Here is a 19756-nt window from a genome sequence, read left to right as displayed (position 1 = left end):
CCTTATTGTTCAGTTGATATATAGTCAAGAATAGCTACCATATTCCTGATGGTATTGTGGTAATAAAATATGGAGAATTCTAAGCAGGGATACACAAAGTAGACAATAGCACCTCTCATCTCAAAAATAATTTATGACGTTTTTAACCACAAATACATCTTGGGTAGATAACATATTATTGCAAAACAAAGTTCTAGAAATAAAAATATATTTATTTTTCAGTTTTAGATTCAAGGATAACCAGGACTTGAAAATTTCAATATCGTGTCTTCTTTATTCCCCAGAAAAAAAGTATCAAAGCATGACAATTACATAGCGTTTAAAACAGTCCCACAAAGAACACTGCACTCTTATGTTTCAAAAGGGCGAGGCCTGCTTTGAAAAGGCACCACCGTTTACTTTATTTTTGCTGCATGAGGGGTACACAGTCTCACTTTTAATTCCTTTCAAGCAGGTCCTTACAGAATATGTGAATGCCCCAGATGAAGTACCAGCTATTATTCCTTTGTTTCCATTTTGAGACCTGACTTGATTTCTATTCCTTGTAAATTTGTCATCTTCTATGTAGTACTTATTGCATGATTTTTTTTAAAAGAGGTTTTAAGATTTGAATGTCTGCAACATGACTCAGTAATTTATGTCCTCTATCCTATCTGACAGTTACTCAGACAGAAAACATTAAACATGTTCCCGCTCCTCCTTTCTCAAAACCAAGGACAGTGTTGCTTCGTGTAAGTTAAATAAGGAAAACGTTACTATTGTACTGTGCTTAAGGTAGGTGAAATCCATATAAAGCATGGAACGGAGAAATGGAAGTATTAATTTTGAGATCAAAGTAAGCAATTGTCCCATTTTAAAATGTTCAACCTGGAACACGCGTAAGCTCCGGCTCCATACCTTAAGGACAGACCAAATGAACTGATTCATAGAAAAACAACATTGTGAGCCCTCTCAACTCGTAATAGGAGGGGAATTATTTTAGGGACTAAAAATATTTGATGGGTAGTTGAAGGTTAGGATATTACATTAATGTTTATATATGTTAAAGGGATCATAATATATCACTTGGAAGGTATACACTTGTTTTTACAGAGCTTGGACCAAAAATGCTCTAGGAAAAATATATTACTTTGTTAACAGAAGGGGACACAGCAAAACATAAGGCTTAATAGTGTGGACTCTTTGTCCAGTTGCCCAAGTTTTCTTTATGGCTGAATCACCTATTTCCTAATTATAGGTGTGTGTTTTGTTGTGTGTGTGTGTTGTTTTTTGTTTTTTGTATCTGAGTGTCAATTATTAAACTTCTCTTCTTTACTCATATGTCCATATGCTACTTTGTGGTGCTTGGGCTGGAACTCTCTGGGCCAGTGGCTCCCTTGGGATTCCCTGGGCCCCTTTCAGGGGATGTGTGAGGTCTAAACAATTTCAGTAGGGATTCTGAGATAGCATTTGCTGTTTTCACTCTCATTCTCTCATGAGGATACTGTGGTATTTCCAAGAGGCTACATAAGATAGATATGGCAACAGAGATGCAAGTGTGGTTACCGGTATTTAGCTTCCTGCTGGGAAGCCAAATGTTAAAGGCAATATACCCATGGAAAACAATGCCACTTCTCCGTATTTTTAAGTCTTTTTATAACAATAAGTAATTTTTATTAGCATGTGATGGGCTACTCATAGTTATTTTTAAAGTGTCTCGCCTTTAATGTGGTAACAGCAAAAGATGTCACCCACATAACACAGGTCCTTTGGAGTCCTCAATAATTTTTAAGGACTCAAAAGAGACATAAAATCAAAGAGCGTGAGAAAAGCAGCAGTAGACCGCATTTCTCCATTGCCAGCCAGAAACCAGTTGGGTTCACAGGGCGCACTACAGAGATGAGGAAGCAGGAAGGAGAAGGGGCAGCTCTGGCTGGTCTACCTGCACTTCCTGTGAGATGGCTCCAGCATTTCACTCGTGCAGCGTGCGGTTCCAGTAGCCATGGGCTCTAGTCTCTGCTTATTCCCACTCCACCAAAGGCACAGTGAGCTCTCTCTACAGACCTGCACAGACCATCATGACGCTCCTAAGGGGTCTGACACCCAGGGCTCCAGCTCCTCCTTGAACTCCTGAGCTATCAAAGCCAGCGAGGACATATCCTCTCCACAGAAGTGCGTCCCAGCTCAGAGGGCCCTTCTTCCAGCTTCTAGGATGTGATTACTCCAACCTCGGGGCAGCGTGTGGTTCCACCACTGCCTCACCTCAGTGTTCCTCTTTGCTTTCTCAACCCTTCAACACTGTTTAGCCAGTTTCCTACTTCACATTCTCTAAGTTACACAGTGAGATTTGGTTTTCCCGACTGGATGGAGAATGAGATAATTAGCAAATGGTATTATTGTATTAGACATCTTTAAAAAGCTATACATAATGAAAGAATTAATCATCTCTATGGTGACAAAAATTTAAGTAAGTATCTAAGAGAAAAAATCAACTCCTCTGAAATTACAAATATAACATTGTAAAAATATACTGGTAATTTGCACACTTTATATTAATATTATTCTTTCTATACAACTGGCTTGTGGCTTCATTTATGTATAAAACATTTAAAAGAGAACTTTTCCACATTCGATGAAAGTATCTCTTAAAATTACTACCTAGACATACACTGTTACAACATTGAATGGTAAGTGATGGATAATGATAAAGTATATTTTCTCTAATGGTCAGTTATTATCGTTTTGGAAACATTTTAAATATTGTGCATAATATCAGTATGAGAGTATAAACCCTACAATGAAGGTAATTTTTAAGCAAATCATCTCTTCTGTTATAGAGAACTTTGATACTCATTTTTCTCTTCAATTTTTATTGTTTTTTTTTACTGTATCTACATTTTTTCAAGTAAAGAATTACACTTACCACCTGAAAGGAGAGCAGGCTTACTTTTGACCATGGGGCTGGCATGAGGAAACCTGTTGCTAAATGACATGAAAAGGTGTGCTGTGAAGTCATCGGGAAGCTCAGCCTCCAGGAATGTCTTCATAAATAGCTTGAAACCTTCAAAATCTATTGTCTGAAAAAAATTAAATATATATTTTCACTCAGCCAATGTCAAGATTTTATGCTTTGTTCAAGATCATTAATAATAGAAATGACCTTATTTCAGAACTATGTCGGGCAGTCCTGGCTAACATGGGGATTAAGCGGATATGTCTTACCTGCAGCAGTGTAGCAGGAAAAGGGGGAGCTGTCCAGCAGACATATTCACAGTTTCTGTATGACCTTAAAAATTGACTTTGAATCTTAGTTTCCTGCTCTGTAAATTGGGATTAATAGTCCCAGTTCCACAGAGCTGTTGCAATGATTAAATCAGGCGGCCACTAAAGTGAACGTGCCAATGCAGATTCATGAGTACTTTAAAGGAATGTCTCATATCCTAGTCATGCCTTTAATGGCGAATATTGTTTTCAACAACTAGAAAAAGTGGTTAACGTTATAATTGCGCCCTAACACCAAAACCACTAGATACAAAATTCCAAAGAGAAATTCTAAAACTCCCTCTGCAGACTTTCAAAGTAACCTATTTCAAGGTCCTTGTCCACCCTTACTCACTGCAGGGCTATCAAAAAGTACACATTTTTTAGAGACAATCATTACTGCATTGAGAGGCTCTGGGTCCACTTGGGGAAACAGTGATGGAAGCCACCTTCCATGATCAAATTAATAAGAGAACTTTACAGGAGCTACCCAGAGAGCTGGCTTTCTCCAAGCAGAGGGCAGTGAGCCAAGGTCTGACTCCTGCCTGGGAAATTGAGGGCAAAGGCAAGTAAATGGTACTATATTAGGCTCAGCCAACAATCCCGTGACTGCGGGCACAGGGATGAATAACTGTTTCCTCTGAAAGAGAGGTAGCCAACATGGAACAGAAGAGCAGTGAAGCTGTGCTGGGTCCTGTCCAGTAGGCCATTTGGAAAGACAAGGAGACCTACAAAGAACCTGGACTCAAGCCATGTCTATCAGATCAAGAGAGTGCAAGGACTGTAGTTTTTCATTACTCAGTTTAATGTGACTGAAATGAATCTAAGAATAGGGGCAAAAATAAAATTTGGCAGACTGATGCTCATAATTTTACTCCAAATTCTGGAAGATGAGAATAAAAGTAATTCCTTAAACTGATATTTTGGACAGAAAAAAAGGCTATTTTTCCTATATAATAATATTAAGGTAAGGTCATAGAGAATGACCAATTTTATTATTATACTAGAGGCCCAGTGCACAAAATTTGTGCACGAGGGGTGGAGGGAATGTGTTTATCAGCCCAGCCTGCACCCACCCCAATATGGGACCCCTTGAGGGATGTCCAACTACCCTCTCACAATCCGGGACTGCTGGCTCCCTACCACTTGCCTGCCTGATTGCCCCTAACTGCTTCTGCCTGCCAGCCTGATCACCCTCTAACTGTTCCCCTGCCAGCCTGATTGCCCCTAACTGCCCTCCCCTAACTGCCCTCCCCTGCAGGCCTGGTTGTCCCCAACTGCCCTCCCCTGCAGGCCTGGTCGTCCCCAACTGCCTTCCCCTGCTGGCCTGGTTGCCCCCAACTGCCCTCTCTTGCTGGCCTGGTCGCCCTTAACTGCCCTCCCCTGCAGGCCTAATCGCCCCCAACTGCCCTCCCCTGCCAGCCATCTTTGACCACATGGGGGCAGCCATTTTGTGTGTTGGAGTGATGGTCAATTTGCATATTATGTCTTTATTATATAGGGTTCATTTGAATAAGCCTAAAATGGAATATGGCATGCAGGGATATCATTAGAGAAAGGTAATTTTTTGTTGATTAGATCATGTGCAAATGTAGTATATATACTATGTATGTTTTTGTCCCTAATATAATCTCAAACCAGTAAAAAACAAACAAACAAACAAACAAAAAAACAAAGTCCAAAACTTCACTTTGTTTACTAATGGTTCTAAGACATTAATGTGAACTTGTAGTTTAGTTTAGTCTATTTTGCTTATTCATTCTCAAAACGGCACTTCAGACATGTATATTTGCGGCAGTAAAAAGACTTGATTTTTGTCCATTTTTAATAAATCACCCCTACCACAACTTTGTGTAAATTCTACTAGTAGACTGACCACATAACTAAAAACTATGAATCATATAGCATGCTCAAGTAACAGAAGGATTTTTTAAAAAGCAATTTGCCATAATGAATGAGGCCAACATTTTAACATACACAGATGAAGCCAATGGCCAGACCACTGTGTATAAATACATTCTCTTGGGTGGGGGCCCCTATTTCTACTAACAGGGATTCTGAGAGGTGGCCTATGGAAAGAGAATTAATCCACTTCCCATTGGATGAGAGGCAACCCTTACCATGTATGAAGACACAAGGAAAACCAAGAGTTCATTTTATTGCAAAATTAAAGGAAGTTTGTGTGAGCAACATATCCCTAGGCATGGTGGTTAGCAGTAATGATGTTTACAGTTGCTCTTCCTTCTGCATCCTAAGCCTTTTGTTTTGTGGCCAGTAATGTGTTGAAGTCAGACTACCTGTATCAGCTCTGATGATGGTGGGTCATGGACGGCGCCTCTCATAGTAAGCAAAACATTACTTCTCAGGCCTTTTATTTTTTCAGGTATTAGGAAAGCTTTCTGAACTCTCTCGAGTGTTGCAGCTCCGCCTTGCTCAGCGAGCAAAAAATAGCTCCTTAATTTTATTCTCTGACAGCTATGAGCCTTAATTTTCTGCATATAATATCAACCATTCAGGGTTGTTGCCTAAATGTAATAAATCAATATAAATTCATGTAAAGGGTATGTATTAACCCTAGGGCACATGGTATGTAAAAAAAAATTAAATAAAAAAAATAAAAGGAAGCATTGGTTTATAGTAAGAGGGATTTTTTTATTGTCTTAATTTCCCTCCTCTTTATTTTTCAAAAAAAGAAACTGGAAAATTTACTATATCTATCTTCCCACATCACACCTGCAAGTATTTATATCTTAGACATTTTACAGAAACTATTCCATATCAGATAGTGTTGGCAAATTACTGCTTTCACAAAGCAATCATTTAAAAACAGATTATCGTACTTTAAAAAGTAAAAGCCTATTACAGACATAATAATGGAACATAAATTTCCTCATTTCTTAAATGATTTCTATGAGACAATGCCATCCTATTTATTTCTCAAGTTTTACTCCTAATGTAAATTTCTTTCTTCAAAATCTTTACAGTGTCGGAGGGGGCAAATTTCCTTCTTACATTTCCTGTCATTACATATAACTACCAATGTTGCAAAGCCAAAACTTCTTCAAAGCAAAAATATATATATATATTAATTGCTTCGGTATGTCCTGGTACATCCATCTTCTTTTTACTTTATTAGTAAAAGATTTTCAAATCTCTCCTAAAATTTTATGTCATCCAAGATGTCAAACATTTCTGTATGTGGATAGATACTCCTCAACCTGTACATTTTCTTTACCTTATGATTTAGCAGAACATTCCCAAAATTAGGTATTGTGTATTTTAAGGCTGACAGATAGCGGGATTAGAATTTGTTTTTGAAGACTGTGACCTTTACACAGAACGAGATCATTTAAGTGCATATAAATGGAAACACTAATAAAAAAAAAAGTTGGGACACACTTAATTGAATTGGCTGTTAAGCTCAGAAACACACACATCAAATAATGTTTAACATTTTGAACGGCTTTTTTAGTTTTTCCCCTATGGAGCATCCACAGACTATTCAGGGAGATGATATAGAGAATCTGTAAAGAATGCAAACTGAGGAGGCAGCTCAGATGTTGCTGCCAAATTGGCACACATTTAAAACACGTTTCTATCTGCCTTTCGTTATTATATCTGACCATCTGGGTCCTTTGTTTTTAAATCCCTGTTAATACAAAAGAAATAACACTACTACTCATCCAAGCAGATTCCAAGTGGATGAAAACAAATGTTGTCATTCTATCGTTACTTTAATTTATCCTGGCAGTTTCAGGATGGAGAGTCTGTCATATTCAGCCAGTGTTCACTGTGCACCCACTTTGCACTGGGTTCTGCTGTAGGTGTTGGGTTAATGATGTTACTAGAATATGTAAAACCCTTCCATCAAGGGCTTATCTTCTAATGAATGGAATAAGGAAATAACAAAACAAATCAGCTAAAGGTACAATGTCTGATGGTACTGCATTCCGTTTGTTATAAAAAAAAATATAGATGACAAAGGTTTCTATATTTGGGAAGGGAGTACTTACAGTTTTAAATCTGATGATCAGAAAATGAGAACTTGTTCTTTGAATAAAGATTTAAAGGTGATAAGGGAGAGAGCTTTGCGCGTATTTGAAGAAAGAACATTCCAGATAGACAAAACAGGCAGTGCAAATGCCCTAAGGTATAAAAGTGCTCCTGGTGAGAGGAATTTCTATAGGAACCAGTGAAGAGGAGCAGGAGACTGGATAAGGGGTGAGGGAGCATTAGAATAGTAGGAGATAAGGTTAAAGTAGGATCTTTGGTGGTGAGTGAACTGGCCTAATCAAGCAAAATCTCAGACCACCATGCCCAGCCAGCATGGCTCATGGTCTGTCTATGAACCAGAAGATCATGGTTCAATTCCTCAGCAGGACACATGCCTGGGTTGCAGGAGGCAGCCGATCAATCTCTCTCTCTCTCTCTCTCTCTCTCTCTCTCTCTCTCTCTCTCTCTCTCTCTCTCTCCCCTCCCCCCCTGAAGTCAATAAAAATATATTAATAAAAAAAGATATCAACCTTATGGCTTCAAGGTAGAGGGAGAGGCATAGTTATTAGAGCATTTGTAGCAGGAAATCACATGATCTGACATACTTATTAATTAGTTGTGCATACACACGTTTGCTAGGAAATGTGAAAATTGAATGTGGACTAATTTTTGTCTGGAATAAAGGAGTGTTATTATAGTCATATGATCCTGTTAATTAATAAATGATCTTTAAAAGATAAAAATGAACCATTTAACTATTTCTTTAACTCATTTTTCAACATGTATTGCATACCATCCTATGTTAGCAACTGGAAAAAAAGATCTCTAATCAAACAAGCTAGACAAAAACTTAACTTAGCCAGAGGTTTTCTTTCACCATTTCCACATCAATATAATTAACTAATTATGTTAAATAAATTAAAATAATATAGTTCTGGCCAGTGAGGTTTAGTTGGTTGGGCATACTCCCATGTACAGAAAGGTTGCTGGTTCAATTCCAGGTCAGGGCACATGCCCGGGTTGCTGGCAAGATTCCCTTGTAGGGGGCAGTCAATCAATGTTTTGCTCTCACATCAATGTTTCTCTCTTTCCCTCTCCCTTCCCTCTCTAAAAGTCAATTTTAAAAAATTATGTAAAGGCCACTGAGCCAAAGTGTATATATAAATTAACATATAGCATGGCTAACTTCCCGAGATTTCAAATTCACATTTTTAATATTAAAATACTTTCAGGAAAAAAGTGCATATTAAATGTCTCACTTCTTATGCTTATCTGTACTATAGTGGGTTATTCATTACTTGAAATATCAGAGAGCTGCGTAATAGTCCTCTGAAACTACCATGGAGGAACTTCCTTTATAAAGAAAGAGTGAAAAGTGTGGACACCTGGAATTTTTTAAAATTAGTTTTGGCAAATGAAAACTTTTTTATCACCTCCGAGGCACATAATCAATGAATTGTAGCTTTACCTAAGACTAACAATTATTAAGACTCAGTAGAAAGAAAATTAGAAATGTATTTTATTGTAAAGGATTACAAGTAGCAATAAAAACAAACAACGCTATTCTAAGTTATTTTCGTGGGTAATTACAAAATGCAATTAATGAATTAGACAAATTTCAGCAGAATGTTTTTAATCATGCTTTTTGTATAACTTGTAATCAAGGGTCTGTATCCAACTAAGTTGTATTCAACTAAGTTTTGTGCTTCAGTTGGAATCCATTTTAACCCAGTATGACACTCTCTTATCTACTGTTCAGGGTTGTCACTAGGACGGGTGTGAGCTGTTAGCGGGGCACACACACGCTCTCAATGTGTTTTCTCCTCAAAAAATAAAGCCCAGTAAGAATGTCTTGAACAACTATGAATGTATAACGTTAGTTGGTAACGATTGCTTACTTGTACATTCACCTTTAAAGAAAATGTCAAGATGGGAGTGCTCTGAATGCAGATACGTGTGCGGGCACATTGACAAGTTTATCTTCTTTCCTGCTGGACTACAAGATCTGACAACTTTGTATCACATAATGTCTTTTATATTGTAGAGCCCCGTAATATATATAGTTGAGGTATGGACACTGCAATTGCAAAAATAACACAATTTCATTCACCTGTCTCTTTTGAGGCAGTCTAGCAAGGAAAAAATTTGATTTAGATGGGAAAAGATTTTATAAGATAGAGTAAATACGAAAAATGTTTCACAGCAGGAATATATTCTTTTACTTAATAAATCTCAAATAAGATGATTTTAAAGTGTAATTGTGTATAGATCTATATTTAATATTGAACCACATTAAAACAAATTCAATAAAACTAATGATAAAATTATCAAGACTTTGATGAAATGATTTAAAATATATGCTATCCCATGGATTCTATTCTTTTCAATCTATCAAGGCCCAAATGTCCCAAGGTTAGCGATGTGAGAAACATCAAGTTGAGAAGGATTAGAAGACCAGGGAACAGCCAAAGTGTAAGAGTGAGAGACTGAGATTTTACAAAGGGGACAGGAAACCCACTCATTGTTTTAAAGGCTTACAAATTCCCTGAATTGAAGCATTCTGTCAGCAATCTGTAAAATAGATTTATTAGTTTTACCCTCCCTGCTAGCAAAGATCATCTTGACCATTTGTGTTCCTCCCAAAGGACCAAACACAACATCTAGTGCATATTATACATGCATTTGGGATGCAATCCACACTAGCTTCTTTTTGTCCCAAATGCTTTGCTCACTTTCTGTACGTTTATCTCTCATAGGCGATTGTTCTAAGCCAAACTCCTCCTTAGAGCTTCATCTCTCCTTATAATCTTTATAGTCGGGGATACACTCCACTATCCATAATAAGAAGATGATATTAGACATTTGATTAAAATGTCTGTTGCATGTAATGGAAACAATATCTGTCACTGTTCTAGGAACTATGCTACATTTGTTATGTGTATTACTATATTTTAGTCCTCACAGTAACCCAGTAGGTAGATGCTATTATCACTCCTGTATAACTGAGGCTGAGAAAGTTAAATAAATCGCCAAGGTCTAAAAACTATTAGTACCAAGGACATAAATATTTCTAATTTCAAAATCCACTATGTGATAGTTGACCAAAGGACAATTTTATGGACAGATTTTCCAATATTCACACATAATACAAGATACTCTGCCACTTGTTTATCTCTATCAAATGCATTGACCAAACTATCACCACTTCGGAATACAAAATTATATAAAATAAAAGTAATGATCACTTCATAAGGTATATAAATATCTAATCACTATGTTGTACACCTGATATAGTATGTCAACAATAATTGGGAGATAAATAAAAGCTTTAGACAAAATAATAAATAAAAGTAATGATATTATTATCTACTTGTTTACACAATCTTGAGCTGACTATAACTCTTTTCCTATCCTTTGACATTCTAAGCTAACCTATTACTTTTGACCACATATCAGAAATGTGTTCTAAATCTGCTCCAGCCTCCATTATAATCCTACTGCTATCCCAGTTTTCACCACCTAATTATACTGCTTCAATAACTCATACCTAGTCTACCCTTCTACTCACATCTACTGTTCACACTGTTTTTGTGCGTATTTTTCTAAATGGGAATGGTAGCATGATCTTAAATATTTTAATTTTCTTTACCTATTAAAAACCTGAAGACTTCTTTCTACCCAAATCTCTACTTTTATTTTCCCTAGTATATTTTATATTTCTACTCAAAAGAACTATTTGTGATAATGAAAATGCACAAACAAAAACAATAGACAAACCTAAAAATAAACTTTAGGTGTGACACATACCTAAAGTGGTTGTTGTACTTCTCCGTGGGAAAATGCAAAAAAAGATCACCTGAAAATCCCAGTATCACTTTTGTTCTCTAAACTGGATTTTAACTCCTATATGAATTATTTAATAAATGTTATAAAATAACAATATGCATAGTGTGTTTAAATTCCACAATTCTAAGTAGGCTGTTATTAAAACTATAGAGTTATCAATTTATTTTCCAAATTATTTAAGCTTGTTTTTAGAACTCACTTTTAGAGAAAACAATTGAAAGCAATTAGTAGTATCTTAAATACTTATTTTTAAATTTCTGCATGTTTAGTATAGAAGTTTAAGGGAGAAATAGATTAATTGTAATTAGGTTTTCATTATCTAGCCACAGTCAAATTCAGCTAAGCTTTCAATTTAGCACAAAATGTAGCAGAGGATCCATTCTCAAAAATCTAAATGTTCCCATGGATAAAAGATAGTACATTTTTTATAAATGTTGAGATTTGATTCTCAGTGCAATTATTAGAAACCTGTAATAAACTATTCAAATTAATTTGTTTATTTATAACATAAGAAATCATTCTCATGGTTTTATGTAAATATCTTTTCAAATTATTGGGCATAATTTCATTCTAAATTACCATTATATTCTGAATATCAAGATATAAAATTAAGGTCACATATTGAAATAAAAGATACTATATATTTCAACAATGATTAGTGCATAGTTAAAATCAGATTAATACAGAACTCTAGTAGGTATTGTATTATTGAATTTGTTGGCGCGTTTTCAAAACTGATAAGAAGAGGAAGATGACTGAAATTGTGTTGATAGCAAGAGAAAAGAAAAACAGAAACATTCCTTAACATGTTACTGCCTTTCCTTGCTAACTGTCCTGGCATTTCTGCAGTTGTGGTATATGGAGCAAACACAACAGACACAATAGCTCTCCTACAAGGACATCATTCTGGATTGTGGTCTGGCTTGGCAGGCAAAGCACATCACATGTCATGTATTCCTCTCATCCCTCACAGTACAAAGATATTAGAGTTGGAAAAGGCATCGAGTTACATTTTTTCACTTTATAGATGAGAAAAATGAAACTGAGAAAAATCAAGGTTACAGGATTAGTTGGGGGTGTATCTCAAATATTCTTACTTTCACCTTTCATACATACTCTTGAACTTTTGTTATGAAATCCTATTGATCACTAAAATGTGACCAAGAGCCACTGCCTCTAAATATCAATGGAACAGCTGTATGTCAGACATGAAGCTAATTATTTCACATAGAATTTAACCCTTTTAACAAATCAATAAGGCAGACACTCTTTTTTTTATAAGTAAACACACTGAAGCTAGGAGAGATTAAATAGCTTGTTCAAGACCTGCTAATATGTGGCAGATGTGGAATTTGAACTCAGTTCAGTTGAACTCCTAAAACCACAATTTCTGTTATACTTTCCAGATGCTTTCTTTAATGGGAAAGGTTGCTTTGGTCCTGGAAGGACAATTATAGCTTACAATAAAAGGGTGTTTATATCACTGCTAATAATTGTATCAGTGTCAATATCCTTGTTAAAGACATTTAAAATATCACAGTAGGCGGCAGCAGTACAAAATGTAGGTTCAGAATTTCCAGATTACTTATTAAGGGATTGAAGCAACCTACTTATCTGAATGTAAAGGGTATATATCGTAACAAAACTATAGTACACAATAGCAAGTGCAAAGATAAGGGAAGCTCAGGGAGCTATGAAAACATAACTCAGCCTTGGGCCAAGGATCATCTACTGACAGGAAATATAAAGAGAAAACCCTACACCAGAATACTGACAAAGAACACATACAGAGCAACAAATACACATGCCCTCATTCTATATTTCTCTTTGGCTAGCCCGAGTTTCTCCTATTATTTCTATTCTGCAACTGGAATTACCTGCCTAAGTAACTGTACACAGAACAAAGCCTGAACAATGCGGGTGGGCGGAGAAACTCACTCTGCTAATGCCAATAAGAGGCAGAATTAACTTTGACACCAGTTTTCATGCAGCTTCTAGTGGGCGTGCAAGTTGTGCAGAAAGGTGTGTTTGTTGACCGGGTGCTCAACAAATGCCCTATTAATAGCTAAAGACTGCTTCAGAAAGCAGCTATAAGGAGTTGCCTCCGACTACCTTAAAGCCCATAGAGCCCGTCTTTGGAGGAGCTAGTAGGTTTGCACAAAGTTTAGGAATGAGTTCAGGGAAGGCCCTCTGAGAGAGGCTAGTAAAAGGCATCACAATCAATGAGTTGCCATTTCAGTTGTGCCTTATTCTAGGAAGTGGTCGGCAAACTGCGGCTCATGAGCCACATGCAGCTCTTTGGTCCCTTGAGTGTGGCCACAAAGTTTCAGTCGCACTGTACATGCGCACCCGCACGTGGTATTTTGTGGAAGAGCCACACTCAAGGGGCTGCAGTTTGCCGACCACTGTTCTAGGAGACTGTAACATGTGAGACCTCTATCTAAGTCAGGCAAGAGCATTCTGATGTAATCAGTTGGACTGTAATATGTTCCGGATGAAATTATAGTGTCATTTAAACCATAGGGAACCTTGTGAATAAGAAGCTGCCAGTACATTTCTAATACTGTCCAAGGAGACAATATTACGGTTTTAGACAACACCATATATTCCTAGTATGATAGAAAAATCCATTTCGAGAACCTAAAAATTGTGTTGTGATTCTCTATACCCAACTAAACTATGGACCTAAAACTTGTTTTCAAAATGGATTTTACTTGGAGAGAATGGTGAGAGTAACAGGTAGGTTACTCTTTTCCCCAACAGAGCAAAATTCAATATTTTAGTTATATTTCCCTCTCAGATTCTAACAGTACTAGCGACCAAATTTGAAAAATCCTTATTGTATTTAAATACAATTTTAAACCTCCCATTGATAAATTAATTAAGGCTTTCATAAGTAAATTATTCTACCAGAGCCTGATTATGTTAAGAGAAATTAGAAAATTAAATTCAAATATTGTAAAATTAAAGCCCACACACAGGACTTTCAGATTCCATAATTAATGTATCAGTCCCTCCATGACTTTGATTTGAACAAATATCAGTAAATTATAACATCCCAGTATTATAGGTAAACTTGTATATCCTATAAGTATTATTGGTTAAAGAAGTATAGCTCAGTGGTAAGGATCTCAGCTCCTTATTCATAGCTCACACCAGAGGTAAGAAAGACAGATTGGAATAGAAAAGAAAATGTCTTACTTGGTTAAGAATGTCTTGTTTCTGTGCATGCAGGGAAAGAAAGAATACATGTATTAATGTAAGATCATTTATATTCATTATTTCGTTATCACTGATCATTTAAAAGAAAGATAGATTTTAAAACATACCCTAGATCCATGGGTCACAAAATGTGCTTTCAAAGCAGCAGCATCAGAGTCAACTGGGAAACTGATAGAAATACCAATTTTTAAACCCCACCCCAGGGACACAGAAACTAAGGGGAGGACTGAGGGAACTGGCAAAAATCTGTGTCTTATAGGACACCTCCAGGTGATTCTGATGCAAGCGGAAGTTTGAGAATCACGAACTGGATCTAGCTTTGATGTAATAAGCAAGCAGTTCTAATTGGCATGCGATAAATACAATGAATAACACACACAGTATAATTAAAATTTTCTGGAGACGTTTATGAAAATAACAGCATGTGTAAAGATATATTAATGAGTACTTAATTCCCTACTCTTAATGTTTCTTTCTATTAGAATAACATGCCTACCCTCTTTCCATGTTTTTAAAGATAAATGACTTTTCATTCATATGCCACTACCTCATGTCTTCCCATCATTTTATTTTTTAATATATTTTTATTAATTTCTGAGAGAAAGGGAAAGGGGGGGGAGAGAGAGAGAGAAAGAAACAGAGAAACATCAATGATGAGAGAGAATCCTTGATTGGCTGCCTCCTGCATGCTTCCTATTGGGGATCGAGCCCACAACCTGGTCATGTTCCCTTGACTGGAATCAAACCTAAGACTTCAGTCCACAGGCCAATGCTCTATCCACTGAGCCAAACTGGCTAGGGCTCTTTCCATCATTTTAGATGTCAATGGAACAATTTGGAATGGAATTTGAAATCCAGGCCAAATTTAGATAGATGATAGATACAGATCAGTGATGGCAAACCTACGACACTCGTGTCAGAGGTGACACACGAACTCATTTTTTTGGTTGATTTTTCTTTGTTAAATTGCATTTAAATATATAAAATAAATATCAAAATATAAATCTTTGTGTTACTATAGTTGCAAATATCAAAAAATTTCTCTATGTGACACGGCAACAGAGATAAGTTAGGGTTTTTCAAAATGCTGACATGCCAAGCTCAAAAGGTTCGCCATCACTGATTAGATAGATAGATGATAGATAGATGCAACCCACCCCTGGAACACAGATCTCTCAAGTTTTATGGCCTAATTAATGTAGTGAAGAGTAAAGAGCACCATTCTTAAATTGAGTTTCTAGATAATTAGGTTTTATTATGATTAATGTCATGAACTTAGCTTAGCTAGTTAACTTTGGGGAATTAATTTTACTTTTCTTAAAACAAGTTTCTTTACTTAAAAATTCTAAAATCATATTTTGAAATCTCAAAACCTTTTAAACTTCCTATACTTACAGAATCTTTAAAGCAATTGTTTAGACTTTATGTATTATGATTGATTCTTTTGTTTATTTTATCAAAGAATGATCATCAAATGATCTTTAAAAAATTAGAATTAAAAATAAATCAATCATTCATATATTATACTTACTATATCTTCTATATTAAAATAGATTTAAACAGGTCATATTTTCATTGGATTATTAAGTTTTTAGATACAGTGCTTTTTATTCATTCAGTAATATAAGTGAACCATAATAAACATAAAAACTCTAACATAAGTAGCTTTACTTTTAAGGGAAGAAGTAATTTTAGAAATACTTATGTAGTTCTCTCTTTGTAAATACATTTTATGTAGATGATGTAACTATGTTCATGTTAGAAAACGAAAGGTTAGTTATTTATACTAATGGCAGACTAATAACTTTTATAATTTTTCTTCTATAATTGACCATTAAGTATCATCTATGCCAAGCAATTCTGTGTTCAACTTGTCCAGTCAATATGTGAACTGATAGTATGCATTCTTCATGAATTCTTTCATATGGTTAGAATGACCTTTTATAAACTGGACTGAGTCATGTTCTGAAGAGAACCTAAGGCCTTAAATATTTTTTATGCAACATTGAATATTCCCAATTATTTCCTATTGGCTTTTGTGAAATACATATAAGTGTTTCAAAATCATATAAACTTAAGAGAAATTTTCTCCTGAAGGGAAAATGCATACTAGCATTAACATTAGAAAGTGATTCTACTCTTAAATTAGAATTACTTTTGGATCATAATGAGATCTAACTTTTTTATTTTTCAAATGTTCATTATTTTAATAACACATTTTAAGAACAGATCAATGCATTATGGAGAGGTGTTGCATTATTGAAAAGGCTGACATCACATGTGTGTCTAATACTGAACATAGCAATTACCTCAATAAATCCAGTGTACAGTGACTGATAATCCTCATTTAATATATATTATCAGTAAGACTAAGTCTTGAGAATCCTTTAGATAAGAAATCACTGAAGTAAAAAAGCTACTATGTGAACATCACATTTCAGTTGAATTTAGAGCCAGCAGCTATGTTTAGCGATAAAAAGCAGTTTCGTATCTGTATATAGATTAGATAACATGCATGTTTTTAAGTATAGTTGGTAATGTCAATATTAATGACATTTTTGGGTCTTATAGTTTTGCAGTAAAGCTGACATGTTTAACTTTCCCACTTTGCATTCTTGGTCTTTGGGATCTTCAATTCGACAAATTTATCTGCCAACACTTTTCTCTCTATAGCATCTTGGAAAATAAAATGTGAGGAAATGTAGGTCAGATGTCTACTTCTTTTCTGTTAATAGGAAAATGGGAATAGCTTTCAATTACCTAATTTTCCCCATACTTTGTAGATACTAAATATTGACTTTATTTTTTCAAAAGAAAATAGCTCATAAATTAAAGATTTTTAAAAGATTTAGACAGCAGAAAATATGACATGAAAATAGCTAATTATTAGAAGTCAATAGAAAATTATAAAACAATATGAAAGCTTTAAGGTTGGAATTTAGACATTGGGTTTTTACTAAAATTAAGTTCTATAAAAATCCCAGAGAAGTACAATGTTGAAAGACAGCCAGGAGCTCTGCTCCTCTAAACATTCAAAACCACAATGACAATAACAAAAGACAAACCACATTTTAATCAGCAAAATAAATCCATCTAGATGGCTAGATAACACATTCAGGCAAAAGGGTCCTTTGCAAAGGGCAGTGTGTTTTAACTGCCATAAACCCTACTATGACTTGATGAAGCTGTAAAAGCACTCACAGCTCTGATGATCAAATATTTAAAATGTAACACCTCTCAGCTGGCGTTAAATGGAAGGTTATCTAACCATTAATTAGGAAGGGAAAGGAATTCATTCAACCATGGTGTTCAAAAGCAATCACCAGGACATTAAGTTTTTATAAGGAAAGAAATTCAGGGACTGATAATAGGTAAAAGCAAGATAGGGGGAAGGAAGTCCCCTCTTTTTGTCCCAGCTGGCTCTTTAAAGTATTAGATTAGTTATATCAATCACAATATCTTTCTCCAGTTAAGGGAATAATTCCCTGAAAAGAGTAACCCCCTGACCTACACTGGTGTTCATCTGGGGTTTAAATGTCTAGGTCATAAAGAGTCAGACACCCTTTCTGTCCCCTTCTATCTAATACTGTTTCCTGACTTCCAGAAAAAGGGCCTAAAAACTATATTGTAGATTACCTATATCTTTCATGGACAGACTATAAAAATGTTATTTACACTTGCAAAATATTTTTGTATTAAAAGGATAGTAAGTACAACATTTAATGTATCTCCCAGGGTACATTTCATTATAAATTTCATTTTCTTTATGTTATGGTATATGGTATACAGCATATATATTTTTAAGAACTATTCATTAAGATATTCCTCCTCCATGCGCTTAAATGAAACCAAAAAAAGAAAAAAGAAGTTTTACCCCTTCCGGATTATACTTTGCAAGTACACCATTACCATGGAATTCTTCAAGAACATCTTTTAATTTCTTTGTAGAATCTATAAGAAACAGAAAATACAAACATTGTTTATACATGCCTACTCTGGTTATGAAACCCTATCCAGAAACAAAGACCTCTTAAAATATAAGCACCGGCAGATTAAAACTTAAAGTGAACATGTAAAATGTTCTTTACTATTTTTGAAAGACTATTTAATTGAAAAAGGAAATCACAAATAAAGGAAGGAACAAAAAAAGGATGTTTTGCCCAAGTGCAATACCCAAGAATGGTACCACTGCCTATGTAGTATATAAATTGATGAGCAAATAAATAAGTAGGCAGTATGTTTTCTCCTTTATCTTGGTAATATAACATCTAAATGAATGAAATTAGTTTAAAAAAAAGAAAACATAAGTATTTGTTAAACTTTATAATTTACACAGTGCATTTTTCATATATTGCTACATTAACTAAATAATAACCCTGGTGAATAAACAAGAAAAATAAAATGTGTAGCTAAGCCTCAGTGGTGAATCCATTCAGAGGCAAGCTACAGATTTTAGCATTTTGCAGGTCTTTTTGGAGAGAACTTTCTAAATATACATAAAGCTCAACATTAAAGCTCATTTTAATTCAATTATTAAACAAAGTTTAGATACATTACCACAAGTATTTTAAATAACTTTTTCATATTTTTAAAATAAACCTTAGGACTTTAATCATATTTATAAATATTTCATTTTGTGGACATACCACTTTTTGTTTATCCATTCATTAGCTGCTATAAATGAGTTATTTCCAAAATTTGGCTATTATGAATAGTGCTGCTCTGAACATTCCAGCATACATATTTCCATGCCAATGTTTCAATTCTCTTGGGTATATACCTAAGAGGAAATTGCTGTGTCATATGGTTAACTCAATGTTTAACATTTTGAGGAATTGCCAACAAATTTTCACAGGACTACACTATTTTACATTCCTACTGGCAGTGCATGAGGATTTCAATTTCTCAATAATTTTGTGGACACATTATTTTCTACTTTTTTATTATGGCCACCCTAATGGATATAATGGTTTTGATTTATGTTCGATTAGTGCTTGAAGCCTATAAAGCTTCCTGTATATTTTTGCAGTATATATTTTGCTAGCACTTCCAATACTGTGCTCATAGTTGATACAATATAGCAAGTTCCTTACTAGATTATAGGTTGCCCTTGAGAAGAATACACACATTTTAATTTCTGTACTTGCATTCAGACTTATTACACAGCTGAAGCAATAGAATTGTAATAAATATTGGGGTTGATCAGAGCTACTCCTACACTACAACAAATTACAGATATAGCTTCAACATATACTTTATCAGAAACTTACACTACTTCAGAGACTAAGTGGTATATTAAAAAGAAACAAGAAGCTGATTCCCAAATTGTTCTTTGTGGATACTTTTAAGTTTGCAAAATACCTTTTACTTCCTCTTATTTATAGATGTAGACCATTCTGTAGATACCTACAGAGATATACACAAATACGGATGAATAAATTCTGGGATAACATAT

At 35.1% G+C, this 19756-nt stretch overlaps 1 protein-coding gene across 3 annotated transcripts in view; it reads right to left on the bottom strand.

Moving 5' to 3' along the window:
• Window positions 1-19756, bottom strand: part of DGKB (diacylglycerol kinase beta) — a 527879-nt gene that overhangs the window by 405065 nt on the left and 103058 nt on the right. For 2 of the 3 annotated variants that reach the window (XM_036328013.1, XM_036328012.1), the window contains exons 3-5: window positions 18176-18252; window positions 14281-14301; window positions 2903-3056 (exon numbers count right to left, since the gene is read on the bottom strand). In XM_036328013.1, the coding sequence (XP_036183906.1) occupies window positions 2903-3056; window positions 14281-14301; window positions 18176-18252 (252 nt within the window). The remainder of the gene's footprint in view (window positions 1-2902; window positions 3057-14280; window positions 14302-18175; window positions 18253-19756) is intronic. The other variant, XM_036328014.1, reaches the window with a different exon arrangement.

This window comes from Myotis myotis, unplaced genomic scaffold (assembly GCF_014108235.1).
Source record: "Myotis myotis isolate mMyoMyo1 unplaced genomic scaffold, mMyoMyo1.p scaffold_m19_p_11, whole genome shotgun sequence".
Classification (NCBI taxonomy): Eukaryota; Metazoa; Chordata; class Mammalia; order Chiroptera; family Vespertilionidae; genus Myotis; species Myotis myotis.
This window is presented reverse-complemented; position numbering and strand designations above follow the sequence as displayed.